The sequence below is a fragment of the Rousettus aegyptiacus genome, unplaced genomic scaffold, assembly GCF_014176215.1.
Source record: "Rousettus aegyptiacus isolate mRouAeg1 unplaced genomic scaffold, mRouAeg1.p scaffold_m13_p_2, whole genome shotgun sequence".
In the NCBI taxonomy this organism is placed as follows: domain Eukaryota; kingdom Metazoa; phylum Chordata; class Mammalia; order Chiroptera; family Pteropodidae; genus Rousettus; species Rousettus aegyptiacus.
The window spans coordinates 168856112-168874664 of record NW_023416295.1 but is presented as its reverse complement, the minus strand read 5'-3'; the positions used below and the strand labels follow the sequence as shown (position 1 = coordinate 168874664).

At 47.9% G+C, this 18553-nt stretch overlaps 1 protein-coding gene and 1 long non-coding RNA gene across 4 annotated transcripts in view; one reads left to right on the top strand and one right to left on the bottom strand.

The window, feature by feature from the left end:
• The window catches only part of LOC107519241, a 145742-nt gene extending 140791 nt beyond the window's left edge, over positions 1-4951 (bottom strand). Inside the window, exon 1 of one of the 2 annotated variants that reach the window (XR_004955846.1) lies at positions 4653-4951. This is a non-coding gene — a long non-coding RNA (uncharacterized LOC107519241). The remainder of the gene's footprint in view (positions 1-4652) is intronic. The other variant, XR_004955845.1, reaches the window with a different exon arrangement.
• Positions 4952-5010: 59 nt separating this feature from the next.
• EIF3D (eukaryotic translation initiation factor 3 subunit D) lies at positions 5011-18040 on the top strand. 2 transcript variants are annotated; one of them, XM_016161709.2, is made up of 15 exons: positions 5011-5130; positions 7487-7619; positions 7901-7946; positions 8632-8768; positions 9351-9436; positions 9981-10053; positions 10933-11045; positions 11816-11948; positions 12507-12654; positions 13352-13482; positions 14159-14244; positions 14349-14478; positions 16629-16771; positions 16945-17228; positions 17899-18040. In XM_016161709.2, the coding sequence occupies exons 2-15, from the start codon at positions 7497-7499 to the stop codon at positions 17910-17912; spliced, it is 1647 nt and encodes a 548-aa protein (XP_016017195.1). In that variant the 5' UTR covers positions 5011-5130; positions 7487-7496; the 3' UTR covers positions 17913-18040. The 2 variants fall into 2 exon arrangements, with proteins under 2 accessions (XP_016017195.1, XP_036093336.1); XM_036237443.1 differs by lacking the exon at positions 5011-5130 and adding an exon at positions 5310-5328.
• The last annotated feature ends 513 nt before the right edge of the window (positions 18041-18553 follow it).

The window sequence follows — 18553 nt, the reverse complement described above, 5'->3', positions numbered from 1 at the left end:
AGAAAAAGCTTTTGCAGTCACTCCCTCAGCTAGAACGGAAACTCTTTGGGACAAGAATCTCATTACATAAACAGAGTCCTGATGCAAAGGGGTGGCTCTGGGTAATACAAGTCGGATGAATAATCTCATACCAATTTTGATCCTTTTATTCATCAATAAGTACGTATTGGGCACCTACTCTATGTCAGGCACTGTTCTAGCAACTGGGAATACAGGCCGTATTCCCGCCCCCTCACATGCTCCATGGGTCAAATAAGCACACAAGTCATCGTTTAATTATCGGGACTATGAGTGTTAGGAAGGGGAAGCACAGGGAGCCTGGTGCGGGGTAGGAGAGAAGCCGCACATTAGACCAGGGGCTGAAAACTAGTCAAAGAACAGAGGCACCTTCCAAGCATGGACAGAGGCCCTGAGGTGAAAGGAATGGCGAAATCCAGACACCAGAAAGAATGCTGGCAAGTAGCTGAAGAAAGAGGCCCAAGCCAAGAGCTCAGACACGGTGAGTCTGCCTGGCAGAGAGAGGCTCTGAGAGGACAGGGGTGTCAGATGGGGCCAGAGAGGGGAAGGGAGAGAGAATTTGTTTGTGTGAAGGGGAGGCATGCCAGAGGAGGTTAAGAAGGGGGGAACAAGGAGGGTCGAAACCAAGCAAGAAACAGAGAGGCCCTGGAGAAGGGAAGAGTGATTCTGGAAGTGGCCATCCTGTTAGAATTCTGAGAAACTGGAAGGCATGGGGAAATGGAGACAAGGGAGGCTGGAGGCGACACCAAGAAATAGACAAAGGAACTAGAAATGTTTACCAAAAAGGACAAAGTAGCATCACTAAAGGGGTCATCTGCCCAGCACTAGGCACAGCCAAGCAGAGGTGACGGCAACCAGCCAGACAGGTGACAAGGAGATGCCTGTCTGGAATGAAAGCTGGGCCCAATGAATAAGAGGATCCCATACAGGCCTCGCACCCAAAAACTCATCCTTCTCTCCTCGGAAGGCCACATGTGGGGACAGAAAGGGTCTGTTCCCTCTGCTGGAACACTCTTCCCCCAGACCTCCCCTGGCCAGCTCTCTCTCGTCCTCCAGTCTCTGCCCAAATGCCACCTCCTCACAGATGCCTTCCTGAACTCCCACCTGAAAAGTGCCGCACCCCGACTCATCCTCTAACACGTAGCCCTGTTGCAGCATCTTCACCCACTTCCCACGCTTCTCTGTTCCCTTGCCCACTGTCTACCTCGCCCCACTTAAAAGGCTCCTTCCTAGAGAGCAAGGCCCTCAGCCATCTTGGTCCCTGATGCATCTTCCACACTCTGCTCCATACCAGGCACATAGACGGTGCTCCATAAATGTTTGTTGAATGAGTAACTAAAATCCCAGCTCCGCCTCTCACTAGCTGCGTGACCTGGTATCAGTGATTCACCTCTCTAAGCCTCATTTTACCATCTGTAAAATTGGCATTAAAGCATTATAGTGATGAGACTCAAACGAAACTAAGGAATTTGTCACTTATAAACTGCTATACTAATGTTAGCCATCATTAGCAATAACAAAGTTAGTCACCCAATTGTCCAAAGACAGTGATTGTGCCTCTCCAAACTGGAAAGACACTGTGAAACCTCCATCTCCTTTTGAAAACAGGGCACCTGCCCTCACACCTACACTTTTCTGGCAAGAATGTTAAGTTTTTTTATTTTACAATCTCTAAAAGCAGAATCTGAAGGCCCTGGATTCATTAAGCATTTCCTGGGCACACTTTGTAGGCCAGGCACTGGGCTGGGCCAGGAGGCTTCCTCTAGGAATAATGCAGTCCCAGGCTGGAGGAACCCAGATTCTGCAGATGGTAGGAGAGGTGTGGGACACTGGTAACAGAACCAGATGTGCGGTAAGCACAGCAATGGAGGGCTCTGCCAAGTGCTGTGGACACCTGGAGGAGAGAACCTGTCCTCAGAGGTCACTCGTGCATCCACCAAACACTTTCCAAATACCAACTATGTGGTAAACAGCATCCTAAGTGCTGGGGATATAACAGTAAACAAGCCATGTAAGAGCCTACCTCTCTTGAGGCTTGCATTCTAATAAGGAAACAATAAATAAGAAAACAGATAAACAAACAAGGTAATTTTAATAGAGATGCTAGTCATCCAGTAAAATACTAATGAGATACACAGAAGCGGCAGGAGCCCGGCTGCTTCATGAGTTTGAAACCCCACCTTCACTACGCACTGCTCAACCTAGAACACCTCTCTGTGCCTCCACATCCTCATCCATAAAATGGGGAGAATAGGAGGCCCTAACTCACATGGCTGTGGTGAGAATTAAATGAGTTCATGTAAGTTCTTGGAAAAGTACCAGGCACATGGCGAGTGAGAGAGTGAATGAGGACAGGGCAAGGCTACTCAGAGGGGCAGTCAGGAAAGGTCTGCTTGTTGAGGACACAGGCTCATGAAGATCTAGGGGGAAATGCATTCCAAACAGCAGAGAACAGCAGGTGAAAAGGTCTCAAGACAGGAATGAGCCTGGGTATGACCCAGAAAGAGGAAGCTGTCAGTGGGAAGCTGTCATTTAGAAACTGCGGGCCATGGAACAGAATGGGCTTTTATCCTCAGGATCAAGGAAAGCGCCTGAAAGATTTTAAGCGGGGGAGGGAGGTCAGGTATGCTCTGATTTCATGTAAAGGAGAGTTAGTCCAGGCTTACGCCATGCGGAGAATGGACAGTGAGACAGGCAGAAAGAGTCAGCAGGGGCATCAGTCAGGAGGAGGAACAGGGGCAAGATCTCCCACCCAAGCCCAGGGACCCACTACTGAGAATGAGACAGGGCTCTCCAAATCCTCCTCCATCTGGGGTGGGCAGGGAAAGGTGATTAAACTCTGACATGAGAGACTGCAGCAGATGGCTTGTGCACCCACAGCAAAAAAAAAAAAAAAAAAGAAAGAAAGAAAATAAGACATGAGCCAAGCAATTTAGCAAACATACATCTCTCCTGATGTTTTAAAACATATTACAATTTATTATTGATACTAATTACACTAACATTGAGTGCTTATTTGTGTGCCCAGGGTAATATGCTAAATTCATTTTCTCATTTAATTTTCACAAAATCCCTATCCATTCATTCAACAATTCAACAAATGTGTATTACCAGGCACTGTTCTAGGTAAGCCAGACAAAGCCTCTACCCTTATGGAGTTTACACTCCAGAGGTGGAGACAGAGCCTGAACAAGAAAACAAAAATATTTCAGAGCGCGATGAAAACTGCGAAGGAAACAAAGCAGAGTGAGGGACAGAGGAAGGAGCTGCTGTTTTAGGAATGGTGGTCAGAGAAGATCTCATTGGGGATATAATTCTTGAGCAGAGATATGGATAAATCTAGGGAAGAGTATGCCATGCAGAAGGAACAACAAGTCCAGAGGCCCTGCCGAGATGGAAATAGGTTGGTGTATTTGAGGCATAAAGAAACCATGATAGCTAGAGCAGAGTGAGTATAGAACGGCAGGATATAAAGTGGAAAGGTAGCCAGGAACCAAACAAGCCACAGAAGACATTCATATTTCACTCTAAGCATATAATGGGAAGAACAGATTGCTTTGACTACCATGTGAAAAAGGAACCCTAGAGGAGCAAGAGTAGACAGAGTCCAAGCAAGAGGTTGAGAGATGGTGGGGGAAACTCATAGCATTCAAGATATATTTTGAAAGTAGAATAAAGAGAACTTAGTGAAGGAATGAATGTGGTGCGAAAGGAAAAAGGAACTAGCGATGATGACAAGTTTTTGCACGGAGCACCATTCACTGGGCATCATGAACAAAAATTGGGAAAACTGGAAGATGAGCAGATTGGGAGACAATTTATGGAAAAAGATGCTGCTATTAACATTTTCATTTTACAGATAAGTAAGCAGCATTAGAGAGATTGAGTAATTGTCCAAGTTCACCCAACTGGTAAGTTTAATTACTAAATCTTTCCACATACACTTATGTTTACCCTCACAGTATTACACTAACCCCCTTAGTATTATCTCCAATTTACAGATAACTGAAGAAACTGAGGCCCAGAGATGTGAAGGCTACACAGTGACAGAGTGGCAGACCCAAGAGTAAATATCAGATCCACCAATAGGAGCTATATTTTCCGATAAAGCAGACATGCTGGGAGACTGATAAGGAAACCTAGGAGACAGGGTAGAAGAGGATCCGAGGTTTGAATATGCCCTCAGATTCTCTTTCAATGTTTTGTAATCCCCTAATAAGATTCCGAACATCTAGTATAAGGATGTTCACACACACACACACAGATTCCGAACAAACTCTGTAGGCTGCAAGTTGCAGACAACTGTTGCCCACCAAGGAAAGCGGTTCCTGAGTCGCCACCTCAGAATCCCAGTTGCTAATAAAAATGCAGATTCCTGGGCTCCACCTTAGCCATGCTTGAATAAACATTTATGGAAGAGAGCCCCCGAATCTGCTTTTTTCAAATTAGGGCTCCAGAAATCGTCGTCGTACAATAGTTTGGGAACTGTAGTTTGAACCCTGGCGGCCACCCCCTAAACTAGCAGCCTGAACTACCCAGGTCACTTAACACCTCTGGACCTGTTTCCGAAACTGTTAAAGAAGGAGGAAGGGAGGAACAACAGAATCTGCCTAAGACTCTCGACTGGCCCCTACCTGTGAGAATCAAACCATGTGATTAGTTAGAGCGGGTTGGAGCCTCGGGTCATTGTGGGATACAGAGTGGCTGAAGCGTCCCGTGAAGCATTGTGGGAAACAGAGGGACCGTCAGCCGTTCTCAGCCTCCAGCTTCGACTGCACTGTCGCCACGTTTCAATAAACCTGAACGGGACGTTGCCAGATACCCCGTGACGTAACTGTAAACACCCTTCTCACGTCTTGGCGCCAAGGAGGCTTATAAGGCAACCTCGCAAAGAGAAGTAACAAAGTTCCGCGTGTGCTTCCGCTTTACGACTGGCGTTCGGCTGCCGAACCCAAAGCTGGACAGCAGTTTACGACAGCGCCGGTCGTGTTTACGGCGCCGGTGGCTGCGTGCGCATCTTCCCTCCTTTCCCGGTTTCTTGGCTTGCCTCTGGTAGCGAGGTCTCCGGCCTCGACTATCTTTCGCCATCCGGTCCGGCCGAGGGCGTTGCAGGTGAGCGGCTTGTTTCGTAGGATTCTAGGGACCTCCAGAGCCGGCTTGGGCGGGGCCCGGCCTTCAGAGGCCTCCCGGAAGAGGCCCCCGGTACGCCCCTCTTGCCGCCTCTGTTCCCCGCTGCGCGTAGCAGGAATCCGCCTTGCGTGCCCCAGGCCCACCGTACTGCGGGATGTGAGGCACGGCCTTGTTTTGTGGGTGAGGTCCCTGGCCCTGTACTTCTCTTAGCGGCTACCGGCTTTGCGAATTTGATAATGTCATTTAACCCAGCTGGGTGTCAGTCTTTTTTTTTTGTTGTTAAGTGTCCGAGGCTGTCTTGAGTTTCTGTGCATGAAATGTTGGGCGTTCCAAACTGAATGGTGTTCAGCTCTACTCTGAGCAGTTCACAGACCAGATGTGAAATGGAATGGAGTAGATCTGATCTTTGATTTGAAACACACAGACACGCACACACACCTCCCAGGGACTTACTGTGTGGCTCTGTAGCAGCAGCAATAATCTACACAATATGGTGGCCTGCCAGCAACAAGGCCCCTTCTGACTGCCCTTTTGGTGCCTCCCCATCCTGCCCTTGTAGGCAACGTAGCTGTCACTCCGTTTTAACTGAAGGACTCAGTTTCTCCCACTGGTTCCATTATGCTCCCTATTCTTTTACATGTGTGGAAACCGGGACTTCCTCTCCCTAGAAGAATGCCTTGGGCCTGTCAAGCCTTGGGCCTATTTCCTTGTTGAACTATGACAGAACAAGCAAATTTCTAAGTGTGTGTTTTGAGACATCACGGCGTGGTCATTAAATATGATATAAAACCCCAGATCTTTTCAGGCCACTGTCCAGCTAGAATATAATTGGAAAAAATGTTGGACTTGCGGCAGACAACCCTAGAAATCAAATCTATTTTGAAACGATGGGCAGATCAACTCCTCATTTTGGCTGAACTACAAGTGGGGTTTGGGGGAGTTACTGATGTTAACGTATCTAGTATGGTGTCTGATACTGAGTAAGAGCTCCGTATTTGTTGAACATAAATTGTTTTGAGACCAGCACCCCTTCCCTCAGTTCTCTTCCCGTAGTATAAGTTCAGAGTTGGAAGATGGAGCTCCTAGGTTCATTCTCTGTTGCTGTCACCCAGGTCCTCTTGCTGTCGCCTCTGTAGGACACCTTGTCTCTCTGTCATGGGACAAAGAGGAGAGTTTATACTAAATTCAATATCCTGTGCTCTTTGATCGCTCTCCAGCCTCCAGAAATATTTGTTAATGAGTTTTCCTTTGGGAACTCACCTTGGGAACAATTAAAGAAGATCACAATGGATACAGGCATGGAGTTTTGACAGGAACTTTCAGGCATCTGTCACACATCTCTTGGGAGTCCCTGGTTTTTACGCTCCTGAGAGGGGCTATAGTATTAGACAGAGAGTGTGGACTCTGGAGCTAGACTGCCATGGTTCAAATTTTTCATCAACTAGCATAGCAACTTTAGGCAATTTCTTAATTTCTCTGTGCCTCAGTTTTCTTTTCCAAAAAGAATAATACTGGCCCCTGCCTCAGCTTGTTGGAGGATTTAACGAATTTCTGCGTGGTAAGCACTAAGAACAGTGCCTAGTACTTATAATATTTATGAACGCTTGACATGTGGCCCCTTTTATGGCTGAAGGTTTCTGGTGACCTCAGCCTTCTGTCAGGCGTTTTGTTTGGCTTTGTGTCCACTTGCCCTGCATATGGATTTGCATTGACAATAGGAAATTGGGAGAACAAGAAAAGAAAGTTGAGTTTCAGGATATACTCACAGATGCTTATTTTTCTCAGCAGTCTGTGTAAATGTATTTTTGCAAGTCTGAATAAAAATTGTGTGGCATTTTACAGTAAAGGTATTTCCGTATGTGTTAACTATAAGACTCACAATGATGCTCTGATGTCAATAAAACAGGAATCGTTTTACTTTACAGAAGAAGAGACTGAGGCTCAGGAAAGTTAAATATTGTATGCTGTGGGGAAGGTGTTTCTGAGGACCAGAATATGGTTGTTACATTTGAAAAAAAAGTGACTACATTTAAGGAGCACCATTATTTTATGTAACACTAAGAAAGGAAAACTGTCAATTAAGATATGGCACCCATATGGCATAACATACAAACTCATTTCAAAGATGTCACAGTGAAAAAAATCAATGAAATGTGGTAAATCAGTTTCATTAGCTGTAAGTATTCACGGTATTTATAAAAAAAACGAGTAGATTACATTTGAGAGTTCCATTGTTTTTTTTTTTAATTTTATCGTTTACGTCTTACCTCAAATAGCAGGCTTTTTTTACTTTGAAGCCTTTCTTCAAGCAGCTGCTTAGGTTATTTTTATTTTTAAGGTCTTAGAAGATGGCAAAGTTCATGACACCCGTGATCCAGGACAACCCCTCAGGCTGGGGTCCCTGTGCAGTCCCTGAGCAGTTTCGGGATATGCCCTACCAGCCATTCAGCAAAGGAGATCGGCTAGGAAAGGTACTACCTGTCAGCAGGGGTCTGGCTGCTCCTCTCTCCGAGTTCCTTTTGATTTTATTCTCTCTAACGCATAACCTCTGTGTTCCTTATAGCGACCAGCTGAGAAGGGCTGTAACCTCTGGGTACTTCCAGTGTCATAGGCGAGCTGGGCACTTACAGAGGCATTGTTAGCCAGTCCTGCTATTTTCCCTCACAGCGTCCTCACTTCGGGGGGTTTCTGGGTCACCAGAGAATGGCCTAGGTGACCTGTGTGCTCTGTCTTCCCTTGTTGCTCTTACTAGGTTGCAGACTGGACGGGTGCCACATACCAAGATAAGAGGTACACGAGTAAGTGTTCTCCAGCTGACTGCCCGATCAGGGCCATGGGAAAACCATTGTTCTTCCTGGTAACCTCCATCTGAAGGTGCCCTAGGATGGGAGCAAAGTGCTGATGATAATTCAGGTGTTAGGAGCATATTCTAGACTGTGAATACTAATCAAATAGCCCCACAAGTTAGCCTGTTCATTAAAGAAGTTTGGCCTATTATACTGGGATTTTTTCCCCCACTTTTGGGGAGCCACGAACCCTTCTACAAATCTGTTGAACATATTTCCATTTTGTATTTCATTGCTTGGGATTTACTTAACCTGTGAAGCCAGTCGATGGATTCCAGTTTCAAAATTCCCAATTTTAAGATCCTAATATAGCAGATTGGTTTAGTTCTTAGCTCATGTTCTTATGGAATAAGGCAAAGGGTAGAATGGGCTTATCTTGAGTTCCTCAGAACTCTGTCTTGACTTATGTTCTTTAGACCATAGCATTTCAAACTTGAACGTACACATGAATCACCTGAGGATCTTGTTGAAATGCTGGTTCTGATTCAGTGGGTCCGGGGTGCAGCTGTCTGCATGTCTAAGATGCTCCCAGCCAATGCTGAGGGTCCTGAGACTATGTTTAAATAGCAAGGCTTTAGACTAATATTTGTAAAGTCTGGAAGTAGTGGTGATTACACACTGTTACCTTTGCCTCCAGATAAATACTCTTCTCAGTTTGGTGGTGGAAGTCAGTATGCTTATTTCCACGAGGAGGATGAAACCAGTTTCCAGCTGGTGGATACAGCACGCACACAGAAGACCGCCTACCAGCGGAATCGGATGCGATTTGCACAGGTAAACCAGGAGCCAGCATCTGACCAGCTCAGGGCTATTACATCTTAGGGCTGTTACCTGCTGCTAAAAATGCAAACCTGTGAGTACTGATGAGAGGAAAGGGTATTATCACAGGTCTTCTAGTAACCCCCAAGTAGCCATTCGGTGACAAGTTGTACTAAAGTAAATTTTACTGGGTCCAAGGGTGCATTTAAATGATTTAGATTTCTCTTGACCAGTAGCTGGATAACAAGGTGCATCCGTGCCAGCTGCCTGACTTCTTTGCTTGGTTGCGGGCTTTATTAAGCAGATGGTCCAGTTGGACCACATCTCATTGCATAAAGAGGCAAATTCAGCAACTCTCATAAAAGCCAGTAAACCTGCTTAAGTAAAAAATACATACATGAATGTAAGCCTAAGCTAATTCCAAGTATTTACTCAACTAAACCCCCAGACTTTTGTTTCTGGAGAGTAACAACACAGAGTAAAACATGCAACTTGGATTCTGCATCCTAACTTAGGCTAATGACCTCCCATTGAGCACTGTCTGTTGTGAGCCAAGTCTCCAAGATTTTGACACGGATGTTTTTTCCTAATTCCCAGCGGAACCTCCGCAGAGATAAAGATCGGAGGAACATGTTGCAGTTCAACCTGCAGACCCTGCCTAAGAGCGCGAAGCAGAAAGAGAGGTGAGCTGCCCATCCTGCCAGAAATAGGAGTTCTCCCAGGACCGATCACAGTCTGAAATCATGAGTTCAGAGCACAAGAGAATGGTTGTCTTTCCCACCATAGCAAAAAACAAAAAGACCTTAAAGCCAGTTAATCCACTGTTCCAACCCTGATGTCATTCTCCGAGGGCCAGTTTCAGCTCGTGGCAGATATAGCATGGGCAGGAGGGTACTTGAAATGGACATGCGCACTGAAGGAAAACAAAGGCAAATAAGAAGAGACTCGCGCTTACCTCTGCTCAGTTCTGCTGGGGCATAACCAGGGGCGCCATTCGCACTGGCTCCTATGAGCCCCCTGGAGCTGGGTGTTGCCACAGCCTGCCCCAGGTGGGGGCTGCCAGGGGACAGTCTCTATAGATGGGAGTAAAATATAGCTGGTCAGTATTTGGGGACAGTATGCCTCTTCTAGCGTGTCTAGTGTGCACCCCTGTGATCTGTTCCTTTTTATTAAGTCTGTTTTTCTGAAAAATCTGCACCAAAAGCACAATTTTCCTGTCTTTTTCAGGGAACGTATACGCCTGCAGAAAAAATTCCAGAAACAATTTGGAGTGAGGCAGAAATGGGACCAAAAATCACAGGTAGTGTATCCATGCCAGAATTCTGTCTAGAATTTTATTTCGTTTGCTTAGTTTTATAACAGTTTTATTTATATTTAATTCACGTACTGTACCGTTCGCCCATTTAAAGCATACAATTCAGTAATTTTTAGTATACTCACAGACATATATACAACCGTTACTGTGGTCAGTCATCACTCTAAAAAGAAACCCTATTCCTTTTAGCAGTCAGCCACTATTCTCCCCGGCCTTAGGTGACCGTTAATCAGTGTTCTGTCTCTAGATTTACCTGTTCTGAACATTGCATCAAAATGGAATCATACAATTTGTCGTCTTTTACGGTTCATCCATGTTGTAGCATGTACCAGTTCTTCATTCTTTGTTGAATTCTGTGTATGGATAGTATTTTGTTTATCCAGTCCCCCGTTGGTGGACGTTGAGGTGGTTTCCCCTTTTTGCTATTATGAATAATGCTGCTGTGAACATTCCTGGACGAGTGTTCATGTGGACATTGTGAAAATAGAAGACACATGTAGGCAAGAGTGAAGTTGCAGTTGTAGAAGTTACATTTTGCTGTATGATGCTTGCGGTGTCGAGAGTAGATCGCTCACACCCCGAGAGAAGTCTGAAGGAGCTGCTACAGCTGCTTTAGGAAATACAGAAACGGAAAGAGTTAATGTGCCCTGGGCGACATCATTACCTAAGGGTGGAATTCCCATTTGTTTTTGAATTGGTGATCCCTTCAGTTCTCTTCTAGATTGAGAGTCAGGGATTCTGTGCTCTGAGACAGCCAGTGCGGAGTCAGTGTTCCAGATATGTTTATTGAATAAGAGCCCTTCACACCGTTAACCTGCCTTTTGCTTATGTTTTGCACTGGCCTCCAATGGTTTTCCACTACAGAAACCCCGAGACTCTTCGGTCGAAGTTCGTAGTGACTGGGAGGTGAAAGAGGAAATGGACTTTCCTCAGTTAATGAAGATGCGCTACTTGGAAGTGTCAGAACCACAGGACATGTAAGTGGCATCTTTTACTGCCTTCCACCATGCTCACGTGTGTGGAGCAGCTGATGATGAATATTTTCTGCACCCTAGGATTTCCAAGAAGGATCTGAAGCCACTTAAAAGACGTTGCGTAAGACTAACAGATGAATTTAAAAATAGTGCCAAGGGAGGGAAAGCAGAAAGAAGTTTACTGTTGCTGAACTTTAAATCTCTTTCAACTTCCTGGCATCACAAGCAAAAGAAAAATTATGTTCTATAGCTCTTTCTGGCAGAAAGAGAAAGGGAAGAAAGCAGAAAGAAATTTGCTGATATTAAATTCCAGGTTTTTTTCAGCTTCCTGGAGTCCCGATCCGAAGAGAAATTAAGCTATATAGCTCTTTTGGCAGAAAGAAAAAAAAAAAAAACACAGTTCTTCAGGAGAAGCGAGCTTTTCCTGGCATTTCAAAGAGCCTCTTACTTCAGAGGCCAAGTAGGTGGGAATAACTTAGTGGGGAGCTGGAGCGTCAGACCAGAAGTCAGCACGCCTGAGTGCCCTGTCACTCCCCACCCCCCACTCTTTAAAATAGGAAGTTGAGCTGAATCAGTTATATTCACCGTTCCGGGAGCCACGTCGGGAGCTAAGGGGATGGGGTCCTGAGCAAGCACTGAGAGTTCATCTTCCGCCTTAGAGACTGTTTTTACCTCTTACATGTTAGACTTCTGGATAAGACTTCAGATTCCAGCGCTTAAAAGAAGAAGGTAGTGATCTTTACTTTGCATGTCTTGCCCACTTTTTCCTGCAGCGAGTGTTGCGGGGCCCTAGAATACTATGATAAAGCCTTTGACCGTGTCACCACGAGGAGCGAGAAGCCACTGCGGAGCATCAAGCGGATCTTCCACACTGTCACCACCACAGACGACCCTGTCATCCGAAAGGTGTGCACCCCCTCCGTCACTCACACCCCACTAGGCATGCCACCTGCTTCTACAGCCCAGGCCCAGATTGAACAGGGGAGCCGGGGGTTAGGCCTTGGAAACCCCCCTAGATAAGAGTTTTGCGTCAGGCTTGGGATTTGGTGAAAACATGGGCACTCAGCTGGCTGGACCACGAACGATGGCGTGAAGCAGAGTGGGCACGAATCCTGGCCATGCAGGCTTTGCAGCTGCGCCTCTCTGGGGCCTTCGATTTCTTCTCTAATGGGTAAACGCACTTACCACATGCCACTGGGTGAGGATGGAAGCGCTGTGAAGTGTTTTCCTAGAACATGGCAAGGGACCAGTGAGCCACAGGCCCCCGTGTCCCGGCACAGTGGCAGCCACCGGAAGCTCACTGACTGATTTGCTGCAGCCTTACTCAGCCAGTGGCACTCACACGCACATTGTACTTGGGCGTGGGAGTGACAGTTCCTTACAGGGAGCCCGCTCTGCTCCATGTTAATGGGTAGGTGGACCTAAGCACGTCCTCACTTTTTCTCTTTTTTATCCTCTTTGCAGCTGGCAAAAACTCAAGGGAATGTGTTTGCCACCGACGCCATTCTGGCCACACTGATGAGCTGCACCCGCTCCGTGTATTCCTGGGACATTGTTGTCCAGAGAGTCGGGTCCAAGCTCTTCTTTGACAAGAGGGACAACTCTGACTTTGGTAAGAAGTCCGTGTGGGGATAACACAAAGGTGCCGAGTGTTTTTGTTGGTTCAGAGCAATTCCCTGGTGCTGCAGAGTGGCTGGAAGATGGCCTGTCTCCCCGCGGGCATTGACAGCCACGTCAGAACCCTTCCCAGCTTCCTCAGGGACAAGGCGCTGTCACCGCAGGCTCTCTGGGGCGTCAGTTTTCTGAGTCCTTGCAGTGCCCCAAAACTCTGCTTCTAGATGTTACTCTTTTGAATAATAGTTTCCTGACTTTAGTCATCTCTCTATACCATCTTCAGTACTTAATGTTATTTCTTGAAATGGATGGGATTTTTACTTAAATGTATTTATAAAGGAAAAAATATGCATGTGTGTTATACCATTTGCATATGTATGTACAGACAGGCCATGACTGAAAACAAAGTCACTCAACAACAATAGCGGTGAAACAGAGTAATATTGTATTCTGTGCCTCACGCCTTCTTTTATGTAATAAATAACAGAATCATGGCAGTTAATGTTGGGGAACATCTGAAGGTATCTGGGAGCGTCCCCCGGTTCCTCCCCTGCGCGTTCCACCTCTGGTGTCCCGCACACGTCAGTGGAAGGAAGGGCCTTTGTCAGTTGGATGGCCGCATCTCCCCGCGGCACTGTGCACGCCGTCGGTGTTTCTTTGTCCCGTGGGTGGTGACCATGCTGCCGCTTTTGCAGACCTCCTGACAGTGAGCGAGACGGCCAACGAGCCCCCTCAGGATGAAGGTAACTCCTTCAACTCGCCCCGCAACCTGGCCATGGAAGCAACCTACATCAACCACAACTTCTCCCAGCAGTGCCTGAGGATGGTGAGGAAGGGGAGCGTCCGGGCATTCGTTTTATGTTGTCAACTGCAACTTTCATTGAGCATCTGCTTTGTAGTAGGCTCTGGGCTGATGGGATTGAGCAGGACAGATAGGGCCCCTGCCTGTCACCAATGAGTTCTGAGCTTGGGCTTTGAGGTCACACGGCCTGACTTTGAACCCTAGATCTACCATTTCATACCTTTGCAGTAGAGGACATGTTTCTTCTCTGTAAAAATAGAGCACTGATAATACTTGTCTCACATAAGCACGTTGTGAAGATTGCTTGGGTTATTTGACAAATACACTATTTAAGTACAAAGTTCTTGGCCCCGGGAAGGTTCGTTATAATGGAGAAGGAGAAACAGTAAATCCTAAAAACATACACAGTGGAGAAAAAGTGGGAGGGACACAGTTGCTAATTAAATGAGAACATGGAGCACGCAGCCGACACATGTAAGCAGTTGGTGAGCGCTGGCTGTTAGCGTCTGTTGTGATTTGTGGGTTGCTTGCCTGCACTCGGTGGGGAGTAAATAGGCAGACAATACACACAGAGAGCTCAGAGCCCCCTCGAGGGCTCCAAGGACCTGGCCTGGGCTGTAACTAAGCAAAGGTGCGGGGTCCGGCTGATAGGCTTGGCCACAAGTTGGCACTGTCACACACACCTTTGTCATTTTTGCAGGGGAAAGAAAGATACAACTTTCCCAACCCAAACCCGTTTGTGGAGGATGACATGGATAAGAACGAAATCGCTTCTGTCGCATACCGGTATGTCACCTCGGGTGGGGTGCGCACAGACCATGCCCTGTTTGGGGCGAAATATCTGAAATTCGGGACCACAGGCGACCACATGAGTCCCTTCTCCGTTGCAGGTATCGCAGGTGGAAGCTTGGAGATGACATCGACCTGATCGTCCGCTGTGAGCATGATGGCGTCATGACGGGAGCCAACGGGGAAGTGTCCTTCATCAACATCAAGACTCTGAACGAGTGGGACTCCAGGGTGAGGCACGCCTGTGTTTCCTGCAGAGCGCGTGGTCATAGGCTAGCGATTGAGAGCCGATTTTTTTTCTTTTGGCATTACTTAAAGAGCTACTAAGATTTTTTTTTTCTGCCACATAGTTCCTAATTGGGAGGGGAAAAAAAAAAGTGTGCGAGGGTCACTGCCTTCCTCCAGGACTTTCTCCCTCTGTTCCATCCTGACCTCCCCTTGGCTTCTGCTCTCTGCGAGCATCTGATTTTGGTCTCATCGTCTGGGTTGGCAGGTTTCCTGTAAGCCTGCCAGCTCTTTTTTCTTTCACTGACTGCAGCCACTATCTTCTCTTCAATCTTCGGATTCTGCTTCCAACTCCTTCACTTAGCGAACTCCGAGATGCTAAGATTAGCTCAGATTTGGCTCTTGCGGAGGCACCTGAGATGAAACGTGCGTTCTTCGTTTTTCCTCCTTTCCGCTCTCGTGCGTGCTGGCGTGCCGTGATTGTTGGGCCGTCATCCTTTCTGAAGCCGCCCGGGCTAAGCGCTTGAATTCGAAGGGGACGGCAGTGCTCCCCAGTGCTGCTGTACTAAATAAAACATCCTCGGTGGGAAGGACAGCTCTTGCATTGAAGGAGTGTCTGGTGACATGGCACCCGGAGAGCCACTGAGCTCTGCCTTCATTAGAGCCAAGGGATTTGCCTTCAGTGCCGCTGATAATCATCCCCGGGGGTCCCTTAGCCCCCAGCCCTGCAGGAAGAGCACAGTGGAAGGTTGGCCGTGACCTTGGCTCTGGGACGGCGCTTTTCCGCCATGGCCTCCCTGCAGCATTCGGCATTGTATCCACGTGGCTTTGCCCTCTGTGTCACTGCCTGCTTTACTCTGGTCTCACACACTTCTCAGCTTCCTTTGCATGTTTTCTGGGCTGGTTCCTCTCCTTCTTGACCCTTACGAATGGAATGTTCTCTTAGGGTCAGCCCCGTACACAGCTCTTTCTCTCTTTCTTACTTTTTAGTACAGCCTTATGCTAGGGTCTCTCGCCCCTCCCCCGCTCCATAACAAATTAACAGAAACTTAGAGGCTTAAAACAACATCCATTCACTCATCCATTGACTCCCCATTCTATAGTTTTTCTACTAAAATTCCTTGCCCTTCCAGTGTCTTCCTTTCTGTGTCACCTTTGTCTTGGCTGTCCATCAGTTTTGTCGTTCTGCTCACTTAGGCTCAGGGCCTCAGACATCTCTCACTCTTCTGCATGCTTCTCCTTTGCTGTCAGGTGTGGTCTGTGTTCTCACGCAGTTCTCACCGACAGCACCCCAGTTAGGACCGTGTTCATCATGCCTTATCTTCCATTTGTCTCCTAACTGGCCTCCCCAGGTCCCTCCTCCCACGAGCCATTCAGTTTCTCTCTGCCAGTTGTCCAAAGCACTGCTTCTGTCATTCATCAGATTTGTGGGGAAACCCTTAGAATGCCACAGCACAGGGAAACACAGCGACATCTATCAGAATACAATTCCTAGTGGTTGGACTCAACCACTTAATAAAAGGGACTCGTCAGTATTTCTTTTGGCCTAGGGTTGCCATAAGCCAGGCACGTTTGGGAACCTCTGCCACGTGACCTTCATCCAGGCGCTTCACTCTGGTTCCCACATCTATAAAACGGGGCTGGAGGAGATGACCTCTGGGGTCTCCTGCTTTGTCCGCGTGCACGTGCAGATTCATCGTCAGACTCTGACCACCACCACCACCTCCAGCCTCCACCACGGTCTTCCCCTCCATGCTTCTCATCGCCGCACTTCCGGCCCCTGCCAGTATTCACCGTCTGATTAGCCACAACTCTTCTACAAAACCCTTTTTTACCATGCAACGTGTAGTCAACACTTGGCTCCGCCATTTATGTGGCATTTGTTTTTAACTTGTGTACGTGTGTTTCCTTGTCTAGTAAGCTCTTAACAAAGAGAGGAATTGCAGTTTGTTGAGTGCCTGCTGTGTACAGGCTGTGCAAGGGAGCGACCATGTCTTTGCCTCTTAAATGGTAACAGTCTTACCTTCCACTGACCAGCAGCCTCGCCCCAGTCCTGGGCAGGCCCACTTGGGAGCTCCTCCTCACCAGAGGAGGCGCCAGAGCCTTGGGCGGCAGGAGCCCACCTTTCCTCAGTGACCTGGGCTTTCCTTCTGCAGCACTGTAACGGTGTCGACTGGCGTCAGAAGCTGGACTCTCAGCGAGGGGCCGTCATTGCTACCGAGCTGAAGAACAACAGTTACAAGCTGGCCCGGTGGACCTGCTGCGCTTTGCTGGCCGGATCCGAGTACCTCAAGCTTGGGTGAGGGTCCTTTCCCGGGGTCTGCGGTAGGAAGACGAGGGCTTGCCTCTTCCCCTCTGCTTTGGGAAAGGCATCAATGCTCAGCGTTCCCATTTAACTGAAATTTGCCCCCAGGTGTTTCCGTGTATCTGGCCTGGCCACCCCCACCACTAATACCGCATTTCCCCCCCTAGTTATGTGTCCCGGTACCACGTGAAGGACTCCTCGCGCCACGTCATCCTGGGCACCCAGCAGTTCAAGCCCAATGAGTTTGCCAGCCAGATCAACCTGAGCGTGGAGAACGCCTGGGGCATCCTGCGCTGTGTCATCGACATTTGCATGAAGCTGGAGGAGGGCAAGTACCTCATCCTCAAGGACCCCAACAAGCAGGTCATCCGTGTCTACAGCCTGCCCGATGGCACCTTCAGCTCCGACGAGGACGACGAGGATGAGGAGGAGGAGGAAGAGGAGGAAGAAGGTTTGTAGCAGGCCTTGCTCTGAAGGCTCGAGGGAGCGGTGGGCTAGCTAGGACCTGGCTCTGCATCCTCCGCGCCTTCGAGCTTTGATGTAAAACCTGTTAAGAGTCCCCCGAGGCTTACCTCGGAGTAGCATTCACTCTGGCTCCAGGAGCTGCTTCAAGAAGAGCCTTTAGGCCTCATGAAGGGGATGGGGAGGAGAGTGATCTTCTAGAGCAGGGGTCCCCAACCCCCAGGCCATGGACCGGTACCAGGCTGCGCAGCAGGAGGTGAACCGCAGGCTAGTGAGCGAAGCTTCATCTGTGTTGGCAGCCGCTCCCCAGCACTGGCGTCACTACACTGCCTCAGCCCCACCCCAGATCATCAGGCATTAGATTCTCATAGGAGCACCGGTTCCTGGTGCCAAAAAGATTGGGGACCACTGATCTAGAGGCTGTTCTAGAGGCTTGGGTGAGGAGGACAGTGGGAGTCCCTGATGTTAGCCAGTGGGCCGAAGGAGAAAAGATGCTCCAGGTAGTTACACCAGTTTCCTGCTTCACAAGCTAGTGTCTGCAGGAAATAATCTCTTAACCTGTGAGATCTGAAGGCTTGACTATTAGTGGTGGTGGTAAAAATCCTAAGCAGTTCACCAGTTTGACATGACTCATTTCTCTAACATATTGTATCTTTCAGAGGAAGAAACTTAAAAGGAGCAGGAGTTTAAATCCTCCTAGGAAGCCCTTGGATGCCTGATGGAACTTTTGTCTGATACTTGCTCTCCGAAGCATGTTGCCAGATGGAATAAAGCTGGAGTCCCTTCATGCTCATAACCTCATTACATTCCTGCACCATGATTAACAGCCCCTCTTGCTTCTCCAAGTAGCCCTTGGGAGAGGGAGGGTGAGATACAGAAGTTTCTGTCTGGAGTTCATAATCATGGGTTATCATTTGTCTTTGAGCATTATTAGTTTTCCTATTAGAGGGTGAGCACCCTGTTCTTGGAACCCCATGAAATTATCCTTTCCTGGAGTGTTGTCAATTGCGAGATCCTGTATGGAAGTCCCCGTAAGAAGTCCATTTCCACACACACGAATGCTTGCTGGCTGTGTGCCACCCTCAGAGACATCAGTCAATACTAGAGGTGAAGCTGGACACAGTGTTTGTTAGGTGAGGTGGAGTTGCTGCTCAGGGAGACTTCCACAGAAGGTCCTGATATGTCCCACCAGGTGGCGATCATAAGGGTTTGTAAATTGTGTTGAAGCTTGGCTTGGGCTGGTGACAGTCTCAAGCTGGCACCCTCAAAGCAATGTGTCATAAACAGATCAGAGCTACAGACATAATTAAGCCT